This window comes from Rhinolophus hipposideros (assembly GCF_964194185.1).
Source record: "Rhinolophus hipposideros genome assembly, chromosome: 19".
In the NCBI taxonomy this organism is placed as follows: Eukaryota; Metazoa; Chordata; class Mammalia; order Chiroptera; family Rhinolophidae; genus Rhinolophus; species Rhinolophus hipposideros.
Window position 1 is genome coordinate 42,796,527 of NC_138065.1, and position 12,373 is coordinate 42,808,899.

At 49.8% G+C, this 12,373-nt stretch overlaps 1 protein-coding gene across 1 annotated transcript in view; it reads right to left on the reverse strand.

The window, feature by feature from the left end:
- The window catches only part of CACNA1E (calcium voltage-gated channel subunit alpha1 E), a 425,092-nt gene that overhangs the window by 21,460 nt on the left and 391,259 nt on the right, over positions 1–12,373 (reverse strand). Inside the window, exons 39-42 of the mRNA XM_081024587.1 lie at positions 11,842–12,007; positions 7,546–7,673; positions 2,757–2,853; positions 336–441 (exon numbers count right to left, since the gene is read on the reverse strand). Of these exons, the coding sequence (XP_080880713.1) occupies positions 336–441; positions 2,757–2,853; positions 7,546–7,673; positions 11,842–12,007 (497 nt within the window). The remainder of the gene's footprint in view (positions 1–335; positions 442–2,756; positions 2,854–7,545; positions 7,674–11,841; positions 12,008–12,373) is intronic.

Here is a 12,373-nt window from a genome sequence, read left to right on the forward strand (position 1 = left end):
ATGCCAGCACCTGCCACAGAAGCCTTCCCAGACGTTCAGGATACCACATAAGGAAAAAAGACATTAAAACTCATTTGTTCAATAGACACATATTTCTAAAATGCCTACTAAGTACCAGACACTGAGGATCATATACTGTTCCAGCTGAAAGGAGCCTTAGAGATAATCATTCATTTTACCAGGAGGAAAAGACTTATGTTACAGTCAGAGTCTCAGGGGTGAAACGAGGACCCCAATGGTTGATTTCCAGGTCACTGTATTGTTAGAGGGGATGAAAGTGCAACTATCTTTGCCCTGCACCGCCCTGCGTGAGACATTTTCCTTCCTCAGCTCACCTTTGGCGATTTTGATGTCCAGGGCTGTCCGAATCAGAGCCATGAGGGTGGAAGTGAAGTGGACTGTCATGTCCTCAGCTACTGGCATATTCATTAGGACCAACCTCTGTGTGAAAGAGGGGACAGAAACAGCGGGAGAAAACAACATGTCAAAAGAAACCCTGGTGATAAGGGAAGAGAAGTGCAGAGGTCAAATGCAAAGACAAAAAAGAAGGGCACGGATTCCCCAACCCTCAGGCCCTACTCTCCTTACTTCTCCCTGGAGGCTCTTGGCTGCGGTTTTGTTTTTTCCCAGGGAATGATGCCAAATTCCAAGGGAGGGGGACTGATCATTCTGTAGGACTCTGGGCAGGGAGCTAAGAATGTCTCTCTCAGGGATGGAAAGGGATTTCTCAAACACATGGCTCAGGGAAAGGAGTCAGCTCAGGGAGGTGGCTCCATTCCCTGTTTCAAGGCTGCTCTGGTTTTCCCCCTGTCCTGTGAACAGCCCCAAAATTCAGATGGAAAGACAGTGAGGAGGAGGTTTTGCTTTGCTTATCTGACTTGAAAGATATATCCTGATGCCCCCGTTTTGAGTCTTTAGAGGATGAAATTTGCCAGCACATGATGGAACATGCATAAAAGTCCAACGTCTCCGATGGATGAGGTGGAGCAGGATGGAAAAGGGGAGCATGCAAACAGGGTGGAGGTGAGGAGGCTGGAGGAGCAGAGAAGCAAGAATGAGACAAGGTGACCAAGGCAGGAGCAGAGTGGGCAGGCCTTGTTCCCCTCACCCAAAGGAAGGGATCAAACTGAAATGGCCAAATCCACTTTCCAGAGAGTATCTTGCTTTTGGAATTCTTTAACTTTTCCTCCAGCTCCCACACTCCTGTTCCCAAGCTTCATCCCAGGAACTCAAAGAACTCAGGGCCACATGCCACCATCTGGTGCTCTTGGATGTGGTCGTCGTGAGCAAAAAGGATGCCAGCCCCTAAGCCGTGTAGGAGGGCTCCTAACGGGGCTGTTCCAATGAGATGCTGTCTGGAGCTTTACAACTTGGAGGGAGCAGAAGGTCCTCTGGCAGAAACACCAGCCCAGCAGGGAAGGATGGGTCTCTTCCTAAGGCAGGATCTCCGAGACTCCCCTGGAACATCTTGTCTAACGTGATCCCTACAGACATGGTGTCTTTAGCCAGTTCCATCTCTCTCCCACTTCCTTAAGTTTCTAGAGAAGTGGCGACATTGTTGGAGTGGATTGCTAGGTGAATGAAAGAGCTCCAGAGTTCTGGGGCCGTCTGAACACCAAAGGGGAATTAACAGTAACTACAGGGGTACCTCGGTTTTCAAACATAATCCGTTGTGGAAGACCGTTCAAGTTCTGAAACATTCGAAAACCGAAGCACGGTCTCCCCATAGAAAGTAAAGCAAAATGGATTAATCCGTTCCAGACCTTGACAGTCAACCCCTAAAACTGCAAATTTAACATGAATTTTACTATCTAATAATACTATAGATCCATAGTATTTACGGTGTTCGTAAACCGAAATGTTCATCAACGGTGACGTTTGAAAACCGAGGTACCACTGTATTACTAATTATAGAGGAAAAAATGCAGGCCCCAAAGCTATGAGCACCTGAGTGGCAGGTGACTCCCAATGGACAATGCTTCCCTTTGCAAACCAGGGGAATCCACCCATCACTCAGGGCCAGGTCCCATAACTCCGTCATGCCGAGAAGGGAAATCTAAATCCTGAATGCCCCATGGGCCCATCGTCACCCTTCCCCTTGTATTGCCAAGAGAACTGGGTAGCTGGGCCCACCGGGCAAGGGAGCTGTGTCCTTTATCACTTGTCATGGGATAGAAGTCATGTTCCTCTGTTTTTCTGTTACCTAGAAGGAACCATGCCAGAATTCCTTCCTATGTCACGGAAGAAATTTGTTAAGAGTTTTCTTCTCTCTTAAAAATTTCTTCTTGAACCATGTTAGAAGAATTTTTGCATTATTTCCTTAACTTATCTGATTGGAGGTTTTTTTTTTCAGTTTTTTTTTTTTTAATAACTCTGATAACTGTTTTGCTGTTAGGCTCCCCTCTTGCCCACATACCCTATACTGCAGGCCACCACTCTGCCTCCTCAAAAAGCAAACACGCTACTTAACACTTCCTTTCTGGTAACCACTCACAAGAAGCCACACACTTGTCGTTAAACACAGAATGACACAGAAAAAACCCCGCGCGGGAGTCATATTGCAAACCATCCTTTGCATCTTTTCAGGACGTCATCCTTCCATGAACCTTCCTGACCTTCAGCTTCGTCATTTCCTTTTTCCTTCGTTCCCTCCTCCACCTCCCCAACCCGGCTTCCTCCCCGGGTTCTGGCCTCCCCACAGCTGGATCCCACTTTCTGCTGGTCTCTAGCCCAGAACAAAGGAAGGGGTGGTCTACCTTATATGCCACTTTGGAGGGACATCTCTTGCCGAGGCCTAGCGGCGGTGACATGAGAGTCAGCATTTCATACATCTCAGTGTAATGGATGCGGCCACTGCTCATGGGGGGGCCGGTAAATGGGGATGGGGGTCGGGGGGCAGGGAGAGGAAAGGGGAGTGGGGAGAAGGATGCAGACAGGTAGGAGAGGAGAACAGGCATTCCCAGAGAGCAAAAACAAAACAAACAAAATCATACGGAAAACAGGAGAGGAAAAAACAAAACAAAAATGGACAAACAGGAAAAGAACAGGAAACCCGTTAATCAAGGCAAATCCTACAGGGGACTCCATCCTGGTGTGGATTTATATCAGCCTCACACAGACCCGAGAACGCTGGTGGAATCCCCTGTGTGGTCCCTCTGACTCTCGCTTGCTCTGTCACGGGGACTCGCCTGCCTTCTCCTGAGCTGGCATTCCCCTACTTCTCTGTTCAGGCCATGGCCCCCGTACAACACAAGCGTGTGCTCCATTCCCAGGGCTGTGTGCGACTGGTATAAACCGGATAGACGGCGCTCCGGCCATGGGGTAGAACTTCCAGGCGCCGGCCTGGAAGTCAGGCCTTTCTCCTGCTCTGCGCCCACAGGCAGAACGCCGCGTATCCCCCTCTGTGCCGTGTGCAGCAGGCGGCGATGTGAGTGGTGGGCTGTGGCTGCTTATCAGTGGACCCGTTGCTTCCACCTGGCTCTGTGGAGGACACAGCTCTTTACTTCTCAGCATGCCCCTGGGCGATGGCATGCTGGGGATAGAGAAACAAAGCCAGGAGGAGGAAGAGCGTCTTGCATGCCATGCTGCCCTCCCCAGCTCTCCCGTCATGCGGCTGCAGGTTTCACCAGGGTCAAGTTTAAAGAGTCTCAGCAGAGGCAGCTGTTCAGCCTCCCGCGAATGGGAATCACTGCGTCTCCATCTCAAGCCAGCCTAGGCCGGCATCTTCCTGGGCCTAAGTCTTCTTCCAGCTGCCGGGCCCACGCTTCCCTCTGCAGCCCCAGGAGAGGCTTCCTTCTCTAGGGGGCTTGGCCTTGGATGGCGGCTTGGCAGAACCACTGGGATGTCAGAGTTCCCAGGGACTGGCCCAGTTGGAGAGGGAGGTCCTGTGTGCCTCTGAAAGTGTCCTAGGTCTCACAACCAAGCAGTGACTCGGCAGTTATAACAGGCCCCTGGGCTCCCTGCACAATATATGGCAGGACCCTGAGGTGAGAAATCTGCTCAGGGGCCCTCTGTCCTCCACTGTGACCTCCCTAACCCCTCGGAGCTATGAAATGCTCCATACGCACCAAAGCTAGGCTTTCTTACCTACTCTCACCTCTTGCCCTAATTCTAACTTGTTTTTCCCACCTTTCCTTCCTATAGCTTTTATAATCGCTTCTGGCCAAACTATCCAGGAGCTGGAGGGCAGGCAGAGGGAAGGCGTGACGAGAATCACACTTTGCTACATGATTTATGGAACGATGACGCTGTTTTGCTGACAGGAAGCTTGTCTGTCTCCAGCGAAGGGAAACCAGAGCTCTTTCCGGGATGAAAGATTTCTGTCATCTCTGGAGGAGGGAGGGGTCCCTTCGGTTCTATCTGTAGATTAAGGTGGAGTGGGGAAAGAGAATGTGTGTGCAGATGCAGGGGTGAGTGTGTGCCTGTGAAGAAAGTACGAGAAGTCAAATCGGCCTTTATGGTTGTGTCCTTCACTCTTCTGTCCTCCCCCCAAAACGTGCCCTTCTTCCTACGTGACAGCTGCTGGTTCTGGGAGGGTTGGGACCTCTTTAAACTCAAAGGAAAGCAGCATGAAGGTTCCCTCATGTGGCACAGTGGTGGTGGAGCAGAACAGAGGAGGGATTCCGCGTTGCATCCCGCCGCCAGTCGCAGCTGGGGACTGCGAGGCAAACCTTGCAAGCCACCCTGTAGGGGCAGTTCTCTCCCAGGCCCAGAGGCGGCGAGATCACCCGCACTAATTTGTACATATCCTTATACGGGATCCTGCCACTGTAAAGGAAGCAGAAGTGGGTTAATAGGACACTCAGAGAAGGCGGGAAAGAAGTGACAGCTTAGCCATGAAGGGCATGGCTGGAAGAGGAAGGTCAGCTTCTTCCCTGAGGCCTGGCAAAGCTACTCCAAGGAGGCGAAGAACAGTAGAGAGGGCTCACCCTGCAAACGACAGTGTCCCCAATATTCCAAGGCAGTCGAGCCCTTCCAGAGCCCAAGGGGACTGCTGCATGACAAGAGCACCCCAAGATACCTATCTGGCCCACACCTGGCCAGATGTAGAAAAGTAGACCCCAGCTCGAGCTAGGCCTCAAAGAACTGCCGATTCACAAATGCTCTGCCCGCTGTCAGGAGCGGATGCCAGGCTGCCGTGAAATGGACGGCAGCACTGTTTCTTGTTTGCAGACACAGACCAGAGTCCGCTCCTCAGACCTGCTTGTCGGGCGGCAGTGGGGAGTCAGCGTCTCTCTGCAGACAGCGAGAGACAAATTTCCCATTAGGCTAATTAGCAAGGAGCACAGTTGGCATCAGGAAATTTGCAAAGGGCTGTGCTTCTCTTTGCGGCAGAAATTTCCTGAGATGAGACTTGGGCAAGCTCTTCTCCACTGGACGGGGCCTGTGGGGATCTGTGTCCAGAGAGCGGTCCTCTCCCCAGGTCCGCTCCCACTGCCCAGCTCACAGGCAGCTGGGTGTGAAGCAGTCAGAGTTCCAGAAACAAGGAGACCTATCGTACCAACCCCCTTTCCCACTGGGGAGTTCTGGCTTCCCGTGGAAAGGACAGAATTAACAATTGATTCATTTTCAGTGGCTGATGCATGGTGTCCGTCAGGGGTCAGGACAAGGAAGCAATAGCCAAGGATCTAGACACATTCTGGTCTGAACCAGAATGTCCACCGGAAACGATAAGCACACATCTTCATCTCTGAGCACCATCCTCACCAGCAGCCATGGGAGACTAGGACTTCACCCCAGCTTCACTCCTTCTAGCCTTTTCTTAATTCTGGTGTGGATTACTCCTGTTCTTCCAAATAGCAGCTCATCAGTACTTACCCGCCGCTTAACTCTTGGAGGAGGTACTTTAACCATTTGTTCGATTATGTTTTCTTACTGAGATCGGGACATTGGTGGGTAGGAACTGCTGTCTATAGGCTGATGGTCTCTGCAACCTGGATCAGTCTTCTTTGTGAAGACGCTGGCTCACTGTATCTTTGTTAGTTTCCCCCCCTTCATCTCATAAAGGAGGCCAGTGAAACTCTAACCAGAACAAGTTACACTATGAATTTCAAAGTGGACAGCAGAGCTTCTCCTTTTCCTTTTTGCTCTCTTCAAAGCTCATGTATGTAAGTCTCAGGAGTAGTCCTCACGGAATTGTTTCTTCCCAGCAGCCAGAATGAGTGTGTGTGTTGGGCGGGTGGGGGTCGGGGAGGGGAAGGCATGTTTAATGCACATGGCATTTGGGTCCCAAGATAATGTGAAGCCACAGCAAGCTGGGGCTTCTGAGAGCCAAAGACGCCTGCATGAGGCTGGGTGAGCATGGAACTCCTTTGCTTGCAGTTGGTTTCTCCTCTCAGGTTCCCAATCCCATGGCCATCCATGTTTTCCAGACCGATTCTGCATACTTTCCAGTTGCTTTCCCATATGGTGATTGTCAATTATAGTAACAGTTACCTACGTGATTGAATACAATCCTCACCACCAGCCTTCAAGGTTAGTAGGTATCATTATCACCATTTTACAGAGGAGGAAGCTGAGTGGTTAAATGACTTGTGCCAGGTCATGGAGCTGACAGGTGCAGGCCTGGCTGAAGTCCCTCTAACGTACCACCCAGTGCTCCTAAGCAGCCTGTCTACTGGAAAGGAAGCCCAGAGAATAAAAGCCATTGCTCAGCCATCGTAACAGGAATGGATGTAGAGAACTCTGTGTCATTACTCTAAGTCATTACTAATTCCTGAGGGGAAGGGGACTTCTGATTCACAGTTCTAACCCATAAAGCAGTAACCCAAGTTCAACAGCCTCAGAGAAGAATAAATTTGGGAAGAGTCTCAGATTACGAAGGGGTTCCAGGTGGAAGCAACGTGGCCCATTCCCATGAAGGATAGCACTTCTTACAGGTTTTCAGAGGGTTGCCAACCCCTGCTCTAAAGCCCAGAGGGCACAACATCACTTGAGAACTATTGGACAGTGGACAAGACCTGGGGGGTTATCCCCACACATTCCTGACATTTAACTTAGTTGCACACTATAAAAATCCACAAGTGTTTAAGGGATCAGTTGGAAGAACAACTTACTTGAGTTTTTATATAATTTCAGAGTTATCTCAAACTGTACCTTTTGAAAGGGATGAGAGACACAAAACACTATTGTCACTGACCACGGTGGCCAGATGTCCAACTGGCCCAGAAAATGCTTGTAGCCCCCACCCTCCCCACCCCCGGTGACTCCACCAAGCCATTGGGCAGGAAAACAAGACAGAGATTATTGGAAGCTCCTCTGGGGATTGAACCCAAACACTCTGAGGTGTGGGCTGTGTGATGAGATTGGCAAAGAAAGGGAAAGCCTGTCATAGAAGGAACAAGAGGGGAAAGGAATATAAAGAAGCTAAGTCTTTGATACCAGAGCCAAGCTGAGGACCTGGCCTCCTCCATGGGCTACAAGCAAGAAGAATCTCCTTTTCATGTGTCACAGGCAAGCATTTTGGGGGCTCCGATGCCACCCTCTTCCTTGGAACTCGAGAGGCCTGATACAGGCCCCGCTGGGCTGGCCCAGAGGCCTACTCACCATGCAGCTCTGTCATATTCTGCCCAGACGCGGACAAACTCATCCAGGTGGTGCGGCCCCAGGATGGACGAGTCCCGCGTCAGGTACTCAAAGTTGTCCATGATGACGGCCACAAACAGGTTCAGCATCTGGAGGACGAGGTGGGAGGAAAGGAGTTAGGGGAAACCTGAAGCAGAAAACCAGGCCTCAGGGCCGAAGGCCCTAAGGAAAGCCCAGCTGACACCAGTGAATGCAGCACATCTTCATTAAAGTACAACACGTCTCATTGTGCAAGCGTCGTTTCACTTTTCTATGCCACTGTCTACCTGCAAAGCACGCCACATTCGCTTCTGACTTTCACTTCCTGTTCCATTTAACTTATCGGAGCAGAAGGAGCAGCAGCCACAAGATGCTCAAAGGTAGAGGAAGTCAAAGCCTGACACCAACCCTGCCTGCCAGCCTCCCTGCCCCAGCCTGGCTCCACCAAAGGAGCCACCAAGAGATCTGATGAGCTGTGTCAGAGCTGACCACACGTGCGGCCAGCTGTGTGACCACTTGAAGCTATTCACGACTCTTGCGTGGATCCTGAGATCTTGTTCTTCCACTTACTTGTGCGACAACATTTATTGTCTACCCACTGTATTCCCAACAGAGATCCAGTGTTAGGGAAGGTGGGTAAGAAAGTTCTTATCCAGAGATGTATTTCCATGCCTAGCACATTGCTTAAACACAGCGGACACTCCCTAGATGTTGTTACTCAAATATTCTTAAAGACTGATTTAGTATTTAGTATAGACTGTGACACGTTGAAACATACCAATGTTACAGATTAAAAATAAAAAAAAATCCCTGAAAGCACCCTATGCAGGTTACGTTACGGTGGGAAACAGAAAGAAGTGTGGATTTGAATTTCATGTAATTTTCACGTCCTGAAATATTTATTTTGATTTCTTTCTGAACCACTGAAGAATGCAAAGACCATTGTTAGCTCACGGGCCTTACAAAAACAGGTGGCAAAGTGGGTTTGGCCTGTGGGCTACAGTTTGCCAACCTCGGGGCTAGATGATGGAGTAGGCAACAGGAACCACTAAAAGGGGTTAAACCAGGAGAGAGACTGAGGGAAATTTGCACTCAGAAAGAATCCTGGGCAGCTGTGTGGAGGGTGTCACTGTGCCCCTAACCCACGGCAGTGGCAGGACAGTAGCATGAACAGAGGAGTTAAAGGAGGGAGAATTGGCAGGACTAGATGACCACAGTGGACAGCACGGTTTGGTTGTTTCCTGGCTCTCCAGCACCCACTGACCATACTTCTGCTACCTTGGGGACCTATCCCTTGCCTATTCCTAGTTAATATGGTTTAAGGGGGCACCACCCGTGACCCAGAACTCAACCAATCATTGGATCCCATTCCCCTGGACCAGCGTGACTGGTGATCCAATCAAGGCTGATAAATGGTACTGAGTCTTCTAGACAAGAGTCGTTCCTCCCTGTTGGTCTTGAATGAGTGAGGACCGAGGTCTAGAGCGGCTGCTGCAATTGTCCTGGAGCCACAGGCTGGGGTGTTTGAGAAAAGAGTTCACATGGAAGAGTCTAGAAAAAGAGAGCTACAAATAGGAAAGACACCTGGTCCTGAGGATGTCATCGGAGCCCCAGGTCAAGCCCCCTTCAGGCTGTCCTGCCCCAGGACCCTTCATCACCATGTGCCTATAAATCCCTTTCTACTTCGGCCAGATGTGGCCAGGCTGTCCCTTGCAAGTGACCAATGGGTTGTGGGCATGAAATAAGAGTCTCTGTGGATGACTCCCAGATTAAGTGACTGGTGGATGGAGGTGCCAGATATGCAGGCGGGGTAGCCAGGTAAGGAGGAAGTCTGCGGGAAGGACCTGGCTGGAGTCTTCTCTACACTATAGAGAGACTGCTGGCAGCATCCTAGTAGCCAGTCTTCCTTCCTCCCTCCCTCCTTCTCTCCTTTCCTCCCTCTGCCTACAATGTCTGTGGATGCCTGGAAGTCTAGCCTCATGAGGATGAAGGTCACTCCCTGGAGGTCATGGTGGAGAAAGACGGACGGTGTCTGGGTGCTAACCATTCTGTGGAGCCACCACGAGCCTATGCTCCTTCCTCCAGACTTCACAGACTTCCAGTGTTCAGGGGAAATAAACATCCCTCGGTTAAGCCGCTTTCTTCAGGGAGTTGTGTCTCAGGAGGCTCAGCCTGACCCTAGCACGGGCCTTTCTTTCTGTTGCTGGGACTGGAGCCACAGTGAATACATTCAGTCACTACATGGGTTACAAAGGGTTGTCCATGAGGCCACACATTTCTGTTATACTCCTTTCTCGGTACCTAGTATTAATGGGAACAAAAACTTAGTATTATTATTGCTTTACATGCATCGTCTCTTACAGTGTCGTGTGCACACTCACACCTATGATTTGTTTGAACGCTCCTGCTAACGTTTTGGGAGGCAGCCCTTCAAGGACACAGTGCTTCCTACACCCATCTGTAGTCTTTGTTCCAAGCACATGGCCTGGCACGTCACAGCGCATCAGTCAGTCTTTCTAGAATGGCTGTTTGAGTTGAGAAGCTGTGGGACTCATTCAAGGTCAATCTCACGTAGGGCTGAGATACGAAAGCAGATCACCTCAGACTGAATATAGTCTCTTTAAAAATAACATTAATGTGAATTATGCAGCACCCTCCAGTTCAAAATTCTAAAAGTATATTTAAGTCTTTAATTAATTTTCCAGTTATAGCTTTGGTTTCTTTTAAATATTTAGTATTAAACACTTAAACCATGTAGGATGAAACTGAGACGTTCTACAGGCCCTTCCATATGCTCCATCTCACAGCTGTCGGTAAGCGCTGTGACACGTGTATGTCTTTCACCCTGTGACTGCAGGTTGATGAAGGGACTGTGCCTCACTGACAGCTTTATCCCCGGGCCCTCGCTCAGAATGAGCCTTCAAGAGCCACTCCATAAAAATGGGCTGAACATGTGAATGAATAAACTTAAAACTCCAGTTCGTACCATTCTAAATTGCCTTTCAGTTATTTTCAGTATACATTCTGTTTCCATATTTCTAAATAGGATAGTTTTGTTTTCATTTAGAAACCTTCCACACCCATGAGAAGGCAGTGTATGGAACCACATGAATCCGCTCACCATGCAAAAAAATACTCTGATTATCACGTCCTCTTCCCTCCGGTTTTATAGAAGCCACAAAGGGGAAGGTGTCTTGGCCACAGGTGGAACAGCACTGTGTGGACCCCCCGAGTCTCCAGGTGGTTCATCTCTGCTCCCTTAGCCGGGCGGTCACCCTTAACAGTCCATTTGCAAGCCACCTCCCCACACCCGAGAGCTGGACACATGGCACGTCCCCTCGGGATCACTTTAAAGAGGTAGAAATGCCTGGATCTGAGACAACTCACTTTTCGATGGGCAGCCATGAAACTGACCCCCTTTTCAGTGGCATTCCTTTACTTTTAGATCTTTGTCCAGCCAGTGGCATCAGCGGTAAAACTGAGCTGAGGGATGTCAGGGTGGCCAGAAACACCAGACAGACGCTTTTATTAATGTGGTAGCTCCTCGTCCATTATTCTGTTTATCACCACTTGTCTGATTATGCAGGATAGATTCCTGGGTGCTGATTCCTGCTTTCTCCCAAAGGGACTAAGTAAGGTGGCACCTAGGGCTTCTCACTGTTTTATAAATGGGTGTGTCCACAGAGACTACTCAATATTTACTAGTATGCAAAGCAATCACATCCTTTCATGTCTACCAAGCTGGCCAACTGTCATCAAACGTAACGACGTAGGAGAGAAGAGTATCTATTCTGTTATATACTGTCATCACTGTACTCTTATTAACGCTATCGCCTTATATATTCAAGGTTCCTTTCTTAAACAGTTCAGAAGTCCCCAAAAGAGAGAGAAGATATTCTTGGCCCCACTTATGAAACACCTGAGGTACAGAAGAGGAAGGAGTTACACTAGGTCACAACAGGACCCAGTGTACACTAGTGTTACACTAGGACTCCACATGAAGTTCAATGTTCTGTTCACTGACCTCTACTCCACTCACCATCCCTTCTCATAGCAACCCTTCCAGAGAAGCAGAAAAGTCTTCTCTCAACCATGGAAGATCACCCACCCAGGAGTACGCTGGCGCTAAGTGCTCTCCTGAGGAAATCCGGTTTCTCACCATGGGCTGTAGGGCATGTGTGAACAGACGCTGAAGGAAACATGTCTTGACTGTTTGTCACAGAGGTGAGTCGGGATGGGATGGGCCACCTCTCGAGCAAAGAACACCGTATTACTCACCAAGAAGGAGCAGAAGAAGATGAAGGAGACAAAGTAAACGTAGGCCAGATCGGTGCCACAGCGCTCGTTCTCGTTCTGCCCTGATGGGGCCGTGGTGTCTGGCTCACAGCCTTTCTCCCCGAGGCACGACAGCATTATCTCCTGCCAGGCCTCACCCGTGGCACTCCTGAGTCCAAAGGACATGTTGGTTAGTAGGAGCAGGTCTGCGTGTCCTGTCTTCTCTTCCCCTTTCTCTCGTCATGGGCCCAGAAGGTTCCCTCTGTAGCCACTTAGCCTCCCTCTAGCGCTTTCCATCCAGAGATGGCGAGTGCCAATGAGGTCTGCCTTGGGTTCTGCCACCTTCCCCACTGCTCCTCTGTTTTTCGAAGACTCTCTGCTGATAGTGGTGGGACTCTCAAAGTCCCCACATAAACCCGGCCAGCCAAGCTTTCAGCCCTTAAATGGAGTTTGCTCTTCAAAAAACTACCCCCTCCTTCTCCCTCTCAGAGCCCAGGAGAACGTGTTGAAGTGGCAGTTTGCAAATTAACTACAA